The 12,389-nt window shown below is 42.1% G+C and overlaps 2 protein-coding genes across 3 annotated transcripts in view; both read right to left on the bottom strand.

Annotated features, from left to right (window-relative positions):
• FHIT (fragile histidine triad diadenosine triphosphatase) overlaps positions 1-12,389 on the bottom strand; it is a 1,433,622-nt gene that overhangs the window by 1,262,444 nt on the left and 158,789 nt on the right. The gene's annotated exons all lie outside the window — the stretch shown is intronic.
• Positions 9,323-9,670, bottom strand: LOC123394403 (metallothionein-1E-like). The gene has a single exon (XM_045088556.1). The coding sequence runs from the start codon at positions 9,633-9,635 to the stop codon at positions 9,450-9,452; it is 186 nt and encodes a 61-aa protein (XP_044944491.1). The 5' UTR covers positions 9,636-9,670; the 3' UTR covers positions 9,323-9,449.

Raw genomic sequence — 12,389 nt, 5'->3', positions numbered from 1 at the left:
GATTGGAGAGAAGCAGCCAAAGTTTGTTGGAAATTTTTTTTCATGTGCTCTGAAATTTTTAAGAAGTCACCATGTTGGGGCACCTGGGTGGCTCAGGGGTTAAAGCCTCTGCTTTCGGCTCAGGTCATGATCCTAGGGTCCTGGGATCGAGCCCCGCATCCGGCTCTCTGCTCGGCAGAGAGCTTCCCTTCCTCTCTCTCTCTCTCTCTGCCTGCCTCTCTGCCTACTTGTGATCTCTGTAAATAAATTAAAAAAAAGAAGAAGAAGAAGAAGAATAAAAAGTCACCATGTTTCTTGTGGCTCTGGTATGAATTGATGGGTCACACACATGGCTTCTGAGGCTACTTAAGAAATGGCTAATTTCTTAGGCAAGGAAAGGAAAGGAAACAATATGGAGGAGAGAAATTACTAGACAGGAGTCAGCAATTCAGAGCAAACCCAATCTGAAGGAAACAATTAGAAACTGGCACAGGTCCCAAATCAATAAGCGGAGGTGGCTGTGGGCAGTGAGCATAATGGCCAGGTAATGAAAACTCAAACGCAGGTAACACAGCTCTGAGAGTGGAATGGCTCTTCAATGTCTCTCTGGCTGAAGAGAGGGTCATCTATCGGGAGGCTGGAAAAGGCACATCTAAATGGGTTCTCACAGCCCTTTTGGTCCCTGATGTCACAGCCCGTGTAAACAAACAGTACCGCTGCGTTTTCCCCAAATCCTGTGAGAAATAAAGCCCTCACAGTTCGCTCCTCTCAAGCCCAGAGTGTGGTCCCAACACGAAAAACACTTCTTACAGAATATGCAGTGGATTCAAAGAGCTTTGGAACTCTATTTCCCATTAGCTTTAATGGAGGCTTTGCTAATAAATTCCCCAGCTCGCGGCTGAACAGGTGTAATTCAGTAATGTGGTTGTAATTGAGTGATGTCAACTCAATATAATTTGTCATGTTTTTCTAACAAATTATCTCATTGTTTTTCTCAAAAAGAAAAGTTATCTGTGATTCCATGAGATAAGCTGCTCTAAAAGGCTGACATACAATGCTAATGATAAAGATCTTTAATGGATGAAAATGTGAACAGTAGCAGCAGCTAAGAATGATCTTAGCTGGTTCCTTATGCACTATTAGCCTCTCCAACACAGCAAGCTTTTACTTTCGAGCAGCAAAGGTTTCGAATTTGTGGCTCGTGGTCCACGCATATTTCTGTACTTCATAACTATGATTATTATTACACTGGCCAGGTTCTTTACCGACTCTTGCAAGTTAGCCATTCCTCTCTGTGCACAATTCTCAAACCACATCTCTGTGCTGCTACCTCTGTGCTGTGGTAAGGCTGGTCTTCTTGTGGGACCACCTTCTCCTCCCCAACCATGTACCTGAAAACGACCTTTGTCTCTGAAGTTCCTGTCAAAACCTCCTTCTCCATGAAGCTCTCCAGGCCTATGGTCAGAATTCTTTTCTCTCTTGACCCATATTCCCATCACCATATTAGAGTGCAGGTATCCCCTGCACATACTATTCACCTACTGCTGCCCCTGGTTTCGGTTCAGTGTCTTGCTTCACGGAGAACTTTTTTTGCCTCACATTAGGGCACCTTACACATGTGTTTCGATGCCACTGCATTCCTTTCCTTTGCAGCATTGACCACAGTTATCATTAGTATCATTTTGTCCCTCTCTTCCACTAGAATAAATTTCTAGCCAGACTCTATGTTGGGTTTTTCTTAAATCTGTTAGTAAGCACATTAACACTCCCTATCTGAAGAAACAATAAGCAAGTGGATGGATGAACAAACAAACACTACCTTTGTTTCTGTCTCTTTCGCTCTATTGGTTTTCTCCACCCGACTGTGAACTCAAAGGCAACACATTCCTCATTGTAGCCACCACAACGTCTAACTAACTTGCACATAATAGATATGAATAAAAGCCAGCTGAATTAAATTGAGTTTCTTCTATTATAGTATTAACATCAAGCCGACCATAATTTTGCTCCCAGAGCTTATCATGTTTTAGAGCACCTGCTATCCATTGACCCTCATCGAGCTCCTACAACGTGCCAATCACTCTGCAGAATATTGTGGAACAGAACTGAATAATATTTAGTACCAATTACTCTACATTTTCAGGACGATTCCCATTTATGACTACATTTCTGCATTCACACCAGATACGAGAAATTACAGAGGTTCATCAAACACAGATACTGTCCTTGAGGCACTCAGAGTCTAGTAAAGGAGATAAAAATGAAGAAGAAATATCAGGAGGCAAAATCCAGGAGTATAACAAAAGAAGTCTCAGTAAAGATTCCTGGTGTTCCAATGAGGGACTCAAGGCGGTGGTGGAGGTGGTTTTTAAAATGAGTCTTACCCAGGTGGAGGTTGGGACTGGGAATGCAGCAAAAAGGAACAGAGATAGAGAGCAAGGCCCCTCATTCCCTGGTTCAACAGATCTTTATCACCTCCTATGGGAGGCATTGGGAACACAGTGGTAAGGAAACCAAGTTCATTCTCAAAAGAGCTTGCATCCTCCCAGTGGAGACTGGAAGGTAAATTAGCAATAATGCCAGATGGAGATGAGCACTCTGAAGAAAAAACAGGGCCTAGTGAGGGGCTGCGCTGGGAGGAGTGCTACTTCTGGGTGGTCAGGGGAGGCTTTCCCATGGCAATGACACTGAACAATGACCTCAATGAAGTGAGGGAGTGAGTCACACAACACTCAAAGGGGACAACATTCCCAGGAAAGAGAACAGAGTTTCTGTCCACAGAGAAGGGAGTGCTGACACCTTCTTTTTCAAGCTGGGCTCTTGGAGCATGTTCTCGGGGGTCTGAAGATTCTTGAAGAATGTCTTAATTTTTGTTTTCATTTAGATAACACTCATTTAAAATGTTCCAGATGCACTCTGGATCAGTCACATGATACCTAAAGTGTGAGCACCAGCACAAAATTTCTGGGCCCGGGTGTGCATCTTAAAATCAGGGTGGTGGGGCACCTGGATAGCTCAGTGGGTTAAAGCCTCTGCCTTCGACTCAGGGCATGATCCCACAGTCCTGCATTGGGCTCTCTGCTCAAGCCTGCTTCCTCATCTCTCTCTGCCTGCCTCTCTGCCTACTTGTGATCTCTATCTGTCAAATAAATAAATAAAATCTTTTTAAAAAAAAATAAAATCAGGGTGTTATCAGGTAGTGCTGTTTTAATCATCACAAGCCAAAGATATAAAAGAGACAAAATTGCCATTTAAATAATGTGTTTGTGTCCCAAGACGTCAGAGTAAGGGTAGGGTATCAGTAAATTGTCCCCTAATAGCAGGTGAAAGTGTTAGGAGGATGTGAGTCATCATATAGCTCAGGCCAACACAAGCTTGACAAGCTATATAGAACCCTTGACCTAATAGATATCCCATATTGATACTTCCAGAGATGATTCTGCTTAAATAAAACAACACCATCCATCGTGTTAAATTAATATTGCTAATTTGAATTTGGATTTGTCATTCTGATTGCATTCAGTTTATAAATGTGTTTTAGTTTCATATTTGTCTAAGAACTACACACATAGAAAATGTGTGTAGCTTTATATTTTTACATGTTTAGTGACCAAATTATAAAACAAAAATTAAGTCAATACTGGAGGGTGGTAAGAATTTCTCCCTTTAAGTGGCATTGGTTATATTACTCCAGTCTGACCATAGTCAAAGACAGTGGTGAAAAACCTACCAGAACCACCACCAGGGAAGGGCGCTTGGTGGTTTCCAATGAACCACACAGTAAGTAAAGGAAAGAAAGGAGGTGAATATCTTTGGCAGGAAAAAATACCACAAACTGGATAGACCTAAAAACTGTAACTTTCCTTCTCTGGTGCACAAAGGCCATAATTTATGTTAACATATCGGTTAAACCTCTTTCAGAACATCTAGCCCATTGGAACCTTAAACAGTAGAAAAATACATAGGGGAAGGAGTGAGGGTATAGAAGCTATAATTAAAGGTTCACTGCACTCCTGTGGCAGATTAATCACAGAGCCAGATGAAGAGTCAAACATCACTAAAAATGCAAAATAAATCCAGCTAAACATATTTCACCTGCAAGGAAAAGTTTTTCTTCTCACAACCCAAAGCTGTTTTATACCAAGAAAAGTGAACAAGAGCCAAGACAACTAACTATCTGAAAGACTCAGACAATTGTTAAGAATGGCTCTTTGGATCACAGAACTTTATAATGACATTAAGTGAGAGCTGGCACCTGGAACCAAGCAGACCAGGGTTCAAGAATCACCTCCAACAGTGATCAACTCGGAGACCTGAGCAAGTTCTTTAATATCAGAGGAAAAAGTAAAGATCAAATAATACCTACATTATAAAGTTGCCGAAAGGGTTTCATGAGATCATGAATGCACATAGCCCACATAGAACACTGCCTGTCATGTAGTAAGTGCTCCATAAATGTAAGAAATTATTTTGTTGATGTTCTAGCTCTACCATTCTATAAGCACATGTCTCCACAGATGGCCCAAAAGGCTGCTTTACTCAACCCTACAGCCCAGGAGCAACATCTCCAGGATAGTCCTAGGTGATAAGCCATGCATACACGAGTAGAACACAAATTTAAGATTACCCTTAAAATAACATCATTCTCATTCACCCATTCACATAGCCCAACAACCTTACAGAGTAGGCAATGTTATTATCCCTATCTTACAGATAGCGTGCACAGTCCAGAGAAGAGGATAGACTTGCTCAAGGATATAGAGATAAATAATGCAGCCAAGATTTGAGTCCCAGTCAGGGTCCTGAATCTACTTTTTGAATTACCAAACGACATTGTTCCTCTAGGTATATGACTTCCTGAGTCCAGTAGAGAGAAACACTGAGAATAGTTGGTCACATGCACATAATTGTTCACTTCTCTACATTCTCCATCTTGTAGGCATAGCAAACTAGGGTGTTTCATTCCCCAGCTAAGCATTTCCCTGAGTTACAATTTATTGTTATGCTGTTAGCTCATATGGAGTCAATACAAAAATCATCCATTTGAACAGTGTTATAGTAACTTTCACAAATGAAACTTAATTTCAAAGTACTGTCCAACATTTTTACATAATGTCCCATCGACCACAGCTAACTCAATTCACACTTGAATTGAGTTCCAAAAGAAAAAGGGATGCTTTGCTTTTGTCAGATAATGAAAGTCATTCAATTCATCGTGGGCTTCTTTCTGGCAGTGCGGTGGGGCGGGGGGTGCGGGGGACAGAAAGCACTGAGACAAACTGAAAACCCACAAACTGAAGAGAACTGGTTAATTTTGGGAGTCTCATTATACCTACTGCTATGCTTTTTAAAAGAGAATCTGTATCATAGTGTATCCTTTTCTCAAATTATCCTATCTGAGTAATATTTTCATTTGTAAAGGGCCACACATTCTCTTTCAAGTAAGGGGACACCGAGCCCTTAAGTGCTTCAAGGAACCTTCAGGTCCCCCAAACCTGCTTCAAATGAAACATCTAATGATTATTCCTTTGAAGCATCGAGACGCTGGTCATCAGGGCACTGAGGGCAGGGAACAACTGAGCAGCTCTGTACTTTACATAGCTGGGCCTGCCGCTGCCCAACCCCTTAATGAGCTACAGTGGACACAGTCCATCAGAAGCCAAGTCTGTGGCTCAGGAAAGAAAGCCGACCACAGAGGGAAGGCTCCCTTAAGCAGGAGGGAGCTGTTTCCCAGCAGTGCCTTGCTGCTATAGTCCAGCCCTGTCATCTGTGAGGAATCCTCATTAGGAACCATGTTAGGGGCCATCATATCTTCTCCAGCTGCAAGCAAAGGCGGCACCCTGGAATTGCCCTGTGGCCCAGATGCGTGACTAATGACTAGAACTCTGGTTTCCTACTTGATGCTTGGCCTTCAGAATTACATGAACCTGCTCTGAAAGACACACCACTGTCACAGACGTATAGAGACAGATTAAGCTCCAGATGGAAGACTGTCAATGTCAATCGGTCACTCTTCTTACAGCCCGGCTGGCTTTTCATCTGAGCAACAACAGAGAATGATTTCAGCACTCAGTTTCTTAGCTCAATTAAGTCTTAGGACCAAAAGTCAAGTTATCCTGGTTTCCCAAGCATTGTCCATCAAATGCTTTTGTTTTGCCGGCCCCTGCCCACTCATTTAGAGTACTTGCTTTTGATAGCTTTCATCCTTGAGCAGGTCTTCCCATTCCCGAGCGACTGTCTGATTATTCTGAGGAATGTTCCGGCTCTTCGGTGAACTATACATTATTGTTGTATCAGCTGTCCCATAAACAGAGAAAATCTGGATCAAATGCGGGACTTCTTGTTGGGGGAGAAAAGATAAGGTGAAGAATTAGCAGAAGAGGAAGAAGAAGACAGAGATGATTGAAAGTTATGAAACATTCCCCTTTTGTCCCCTCCTCTGCCTCTCTGGATCTGTCAGTTACAGATGGTGTGTTTTATGCTCCCATTGTGATACATGTTTAGTTCAGAACTGCTGACTTTGTTCCTCGGTTACAGGTAAGGGCCTCTCTTTCTCCTGGCCTTATCTAGCTAGCCACTTGCCTCCTCCCACAGATGTGATTTCTAAAAATAAACATATGCTACTTTCTATCAAAAGAATTTCATTGCATTTCAGAAATTCCTAGCACTAGAGTCCAGATGCCCATGGTAACTTTTTAATTCACTCCAGTCACCTCTGCATTTTTGCTGTAATTGTGCAATAATGGTAACAATAATAGTTAATATTTTTCTAAATCCTGTACATACCATAACTCATTGAATCTACACAGCAACCTTCCAGGGGAGGTTTCATTATTCTCCTCTTTTTACAAACGAAACAAGCAAAGCATCAAGAAGTCCATGGACTTGACTGAAGACACTCAGCTGGTCAGTGCAATAGCCAGGGTTTGAGCCAAGGCAGCCTGGTTCTAGAACCTGTGTTCTCAAACTCTACGTTCCACCCTGTTCCTCAGAAGGAGCATTCGGCCTCCTTGGGTTTTGATTCCAGCCTCTCAAATGTATAACATTAATTACAGCTAGAGTACATGTTATGCAAAACATGTCCAAAAGCTTATAAATTAAAAATTAAACTTTGCCGCCTCTCCTTCGTCCTGTCCCTCTACCCTCATATCCTTGTAATTTCATTCCTTAAGAGAGCCAGTATTAACAATTTGGCTTGCATTTCTGTTTTTGAATACAGGCATACATTTTTACACGTTTATATAAAACATACTGTTCTGCCGCACGCTTGGCATCTTTTCATGTCAACTCACGGGGATCTACTCCATACTTCTTAATGGCTGCAGAGTAATTTCTATGCACAGACCCATAATACTGTATTATAAGGCCCCTTCGATAGGTATTTATTTTACTTTCAATTTCTCATGACTACTAACAGTGCTGCCATGAACTTCTTTGTATACTTGGTCAACTATATTGATAGGATATACTGCTAAAAATTTCAAAAAATGTCTAGGGCAAAACATTTCAAACAATGGTTGATAGTTTCCAGACTGCCCAATCCAAAGTTTCCTACATTACTTTACACTCACAATAGAGAGGGTATATCTATCTCTCCATTTTCACTCCCACTAGTTATTAACTCAAATAATTTGTAATTTCATTATGGAAAAAAAAATGGAGTTAAAATGAGTCCCCTAAGGTTTCCTTTGGGATTACTAAGTTACTAGGATCCACACAACCAGTCTTGAGAATGAAATAGAGCAACAAACTGACCTCAAGATACCCTGTCTGACTCCCTCAAATAACTCTTCTAATCTGGCCTCATTTATACTGTGACCTCCAATTCTTTCCAGATCGAGTTACATATGGATAAATCTCAGGTCTTGGAACCTAGACCAAAATCCAACAATGAAGTAAAAAGATATCCTGGTAGGGAGTGACGACTCTTCAAGATCATTAGAGGTGTCCAGAATTGTCTCCCATGTCCCCAGGCACAAACTAAAATAGCCACTGATTTTTGACAGTATAAATACAGAATGTGCCCTGGTCTGAATAGAAATGAGCCGATCTCAAGTGCAGGACTGAATTTCTAGGAGCTGTGCTGTGTTACCTGGAGGCATGAATTAGGTGGATCTGATTCTACTCTGAAATCAGTAGAAAAACTATTCCAGATGGCTTCTGCCCCTCAAGCACAATCACCCAAAAGACCCTCTTCCAGGTCTACAGGAGGTGCCATTCACCAGCTCCACTCACTGGAGATGCTATGTTTTGCATTCCAAAATGGCACCCAAAGGACTAGCTGATATAATAAACACAGACTAAGAATAACATCATCATCTTCTTCATCATAATCTCTGGCAAGATTAGCATTATGGGAACAAAGCACTCTGCTCATTTTTTAATCAACGACACGTTAGACACCATTATTATCCGATTTTACAGATGTAAAGTGAAGGGAAAGTAAGTGATCTTTCCAGGGCTCGAACCACTTCTGTATTAGGTCCAAAGCCATGCTCTTGACCATGACACTTACTTACTTTCCATGGGCATAAAATAAACATAGTCCAGAAAAGCAAAAGAGTCCCAAACCTAGGAAGGATGACAGAGCATGGTGGCAGTTAGGGTACGAAGCATAATAGACCAGTCTGACTGTAAGTCTCCTGTTTCAAAATGTGTGCATGAAACAGAAAAAAGCATCTATATTAATGTTTTCAGGCACAAATGTCTATGGAGGCCAGGAAAATAATATGCATGAGTAGAGTCCACGTGCCCAAGAACGGGAGGGGTGAAGAGCGTGGTGCACAGAACCCAACCAACAAGAGCAATCCCTTGAGCTAATTACTCCCACGTATGCATGCTGTTCAAAGGCTGCCAAATCACCAAAGTTTTTGCGAAATGAAAAATCCAATTTTTAAAGAAGTTTTTATTTTAATCACCCCATACTCAAAAAATCCAATTTTTAAAGCTAACTGTCCCTATTTGTAAATTCTAATTTCAATGTTTTAAAAACATTTCAAGGGTGAGTTTGCAACCTCTGACTTCCATAGATAAGCAATCCACACATAAGGAATAATGTGGAAGGAACTGTAGCAATACTGTGAGATAGCCAGCAGCCAGACATCCCATACCCTTCCTCATAAACCCTTATCTTTTCTTTTTAAGATTTTATTTATTTATAAATAAATATATAGATAGAGCACAAGTAGGTAAAACTGGAGGCAGAGGAAGAGGAGAAGTAGGCTCCCCACTGAGCAGAGAGCCGGATGTGGGGTTCCATCGCAGAAGCCTGGGATCATGAGCTGAGCCAAAGGTCATGATTTTTTTTTTATAAGTCCACAGCTTTTATTATGTAATTCACGTATTTTATAAGGATAAACAACAAGGAATGTAGCAAACTGGTCAGGGTTGTATCCAAAACAAAAAGCACCAAGAAACACTGTAGGTTTGCACACATCGCTCTATTTACATCGGAAACAGGCTCCCTAGGATCAGGCACAGCAGCTGCACTTGTCCGATGCCCCTTTGCAAATGCAGCCCTGGGCGCACTTGGCACAGCCCACCGGGAAACAGGAGCAACAGCTCTTTTTGCAGGAACTGCATTTGCATTCTTTGCATTTGCAGGAGCCAGCGCACGTGCAGGAACCACCTGTACCGCAGGAGCAGTTGGGATCCATAGAATTAATAACCGACAACTGGACTCCATAGACAGTAGCACAACAAAAAGCAGGCACTTGGCAGAAGCGTGCCACTTAACTGACTGAGCCACCCAGGTGCCTCAAGACACTTATCTTTCCCAGGAATTTGGAAGGTAGCAATGTGCTCAGGGAAGATAGGCCCTTCCCCCAGTCCAAGAGGCCGTATCATGATTGGTCTAAGCCAGTGCAGTTGACTTGAGTTTTCCTTTACCAATGACCAGTCTAAGAGGGGAGACATATGTGACCCAGTTCTGGCTAGAGAGAAATAAAAGGGACATCTGCTGGAAGACTTTAAGGAAAGCCTTACTTTCCTGAAACAATAAACAAGAGAAGCCTGACACAAAAGGTCATTCTTTCCTATCCTATGTTGGATGCTAATCTGGGACACTAGGGTACTAAAAGCTCTGGCAGCCTTCTTGTGACCATAAAGCAACCATGCAAAGGATGAAGGCCAACACATCACTGATGGTATAACGGAAGCAAGGAAGGGGCTTGGGTCCTTGGTGAGTGGCTAAGTCAACCATGAAACTGTTTCTCTTAAGCTTCTTGTTCAGAAAACAGCAAACATGCTTGTGCTTTAGGACACTACTAGTTGGGTTTTCTGTTACTTGGTACTGAATACATTCTAGTGAAGGATGTCTCCTTCAACCTCTCCTCAGAGTTCTAGCCTTTTGTTTACAACATCCCTAATGCGGAAAACTTCAGCAACATCAAGTTTATGCAGTTAAAGTCTGCAACAACATGTGAGATGAGGCTCTGCCACTTGAGAACACCCACACTCTGCTTCAAAAATTTAAATTATGCTGTTAGCTTTTCAAGATGGATGAAATCCTTTACAGCATCATATAGCAAGGACTTAACTGCTCTCATGGTTGCCAGGCAACTGCATACGTATATGCTGCCTAGAAACAAAATTTATGACCCTTGACTCCCCAAAGGAGGGTCTTTCTCCACAACTGATAGGCATATGCCCAAGTCTGACACTTTCTATCCAGCAAAGGTCATGGTGTACATCGAGGCTATCCAACAATCCCAAGCTCATTATACTGCCAACTAATATCATTCTTGATCACATCATAAATTGTGGTTTCTGCATGCAAAGCCCAGTGACAGAGCAAAGACTGTCCTGGGGCATAATTCCCTGTCCTCTGGCCTGTCTCATTATATAGACTGATTGGGTACCGTCCAGGCAAAGGAAAAGAACATGTGAAGGTTCCTATCAGCCTGAAGAATCACGATCAGGTGAACAGTTTTGTAAATATCTACCAATATGCAAGGAAAGTTTGTCTTCACAGCAAGTGAGATAATAAACTTTAATAACGCCTCGTGGAGCTTCTAATGTTAAGAATCATTTAAAAAAAGATACATGCACATGCAGGCTAAGATATGCTCATCATTTTATTAGTGCGGAAACTTCAAAATGCAAATACAAATGCCCCACATTTACAATTCATGATGGTTCCGGTGTTGTGTTTTTACAAGTGAATTTTTGAATACTTTAAATTCATAGAATCACAGTATGTAAAAATCAAGAGAGACCCTGAGATCAAGCAAATGAATCCAAGAGAATGTAAGATGCACCACTCCTTGGGGGTCAACACAGCCCCCTAGTTGCTTGACTCCTGGTCTAGTGTTCTCATCCGAAACCAACGTGCTTGTCCCTCATGCAATCAACCCTTCATCATTGTGGCGATGAAGGTCAGGTATAATTTAGTTTCAATCTGATGACAAACCAAACTGTCCATTTAGCCCTTGGTTGCAGTGGTAGTCAGAATGAGATTAAGTGGCATGTGAGTCACTCCTTGCTCATGCTCCACCCCCGAAATTAACAGGGGCTTAAACACACAAGCTTTTGTTCTCTCACTGAACAAGAAGATGGGAGATCAGCAGTCCAGGGCTGGTATGGTAATCCACAGATTCATTACAGACCCACGTGCCTCCTAATTTACCAACTCCTCATTCATAGAGAATGATCTTCCTTAACATGGTCAAAGGGGACGGAGGAGCCATTACATTTGCATCCCAGTCACCAGAAAGGAAGACCTTTCCATAAACTGTCTAAGTAAGAATTCTCCTAGTTTGGGTTCCCCTGAAAGCAAAGCCCCAGACAAGAACCAAGAGCATGGGTTCTGGTGGCTTATTTGGAAGGGGAGCCTAGGAAAGTGAAAGGAGAGAGGGGACCGGCAGACCTGGAAGGGAAGGGGCAAGAGCAATAAAGCATGTGTTATCGAGCTGGTTATGAGGCTGAGCGACTTAAGTTCAACACCTCTGGGGACCACACAAATAACTGTGCGGAATATATATCAAAACAGTCCTCCTCACTGACAGAGGCTGGGGCGGTTATCTACCAACATCTCTAGGTCCTCCAGAGGTCAAACTGATACAACATGGCCCAAGGCCTCAGGTGAACAAAAACAGGCATTCACCATAAATCACATTGTTAGCATAAACTACTTGGCATGGCCCAAGGTCAAAGGTATACACAGACACTCTAATTCATCAGGCTGTTTCAAGGGCTCAAAGGTTATCTCCTAGGATCCAACTAAGCTAGTCTTTTCATTGGAATGTGTGGCATTTTAACACCTCAAGTTTGGAGTTAACATTGCACTCTACAACCTATTTGGCAAGAACTTAGTCATAAGGCCATACCCACCTACAATAAAAGAAGGAAATGCAGTCTTCGCTCTGGGCAGCCAGTTACCTACTTAACATCTGGTAATTCTATAACTGCAA

Source organism: Mustela putorius, unplaced genomic scaffold (assembly GCF_011764305.1).
Source record: "Mustela putorius furo isolate JIRA1106 unplaced genomic scaffold, ASM1176430v1.1 tig00000095_pilon_pilon_pilon, whole genome shotgun sequence".
Classification (NCBI taxonomy): domain Eukaryota; kingdom Metazoa; phylum Chordata; class Mammalia; order Carnivora; family Mustelidae; genus Mustela; species Mustela putorius.
Note: the sequence above shows the minus strand (reverse complement) of the source record. Positions and strands in the feature narration are given on the sequence as shown.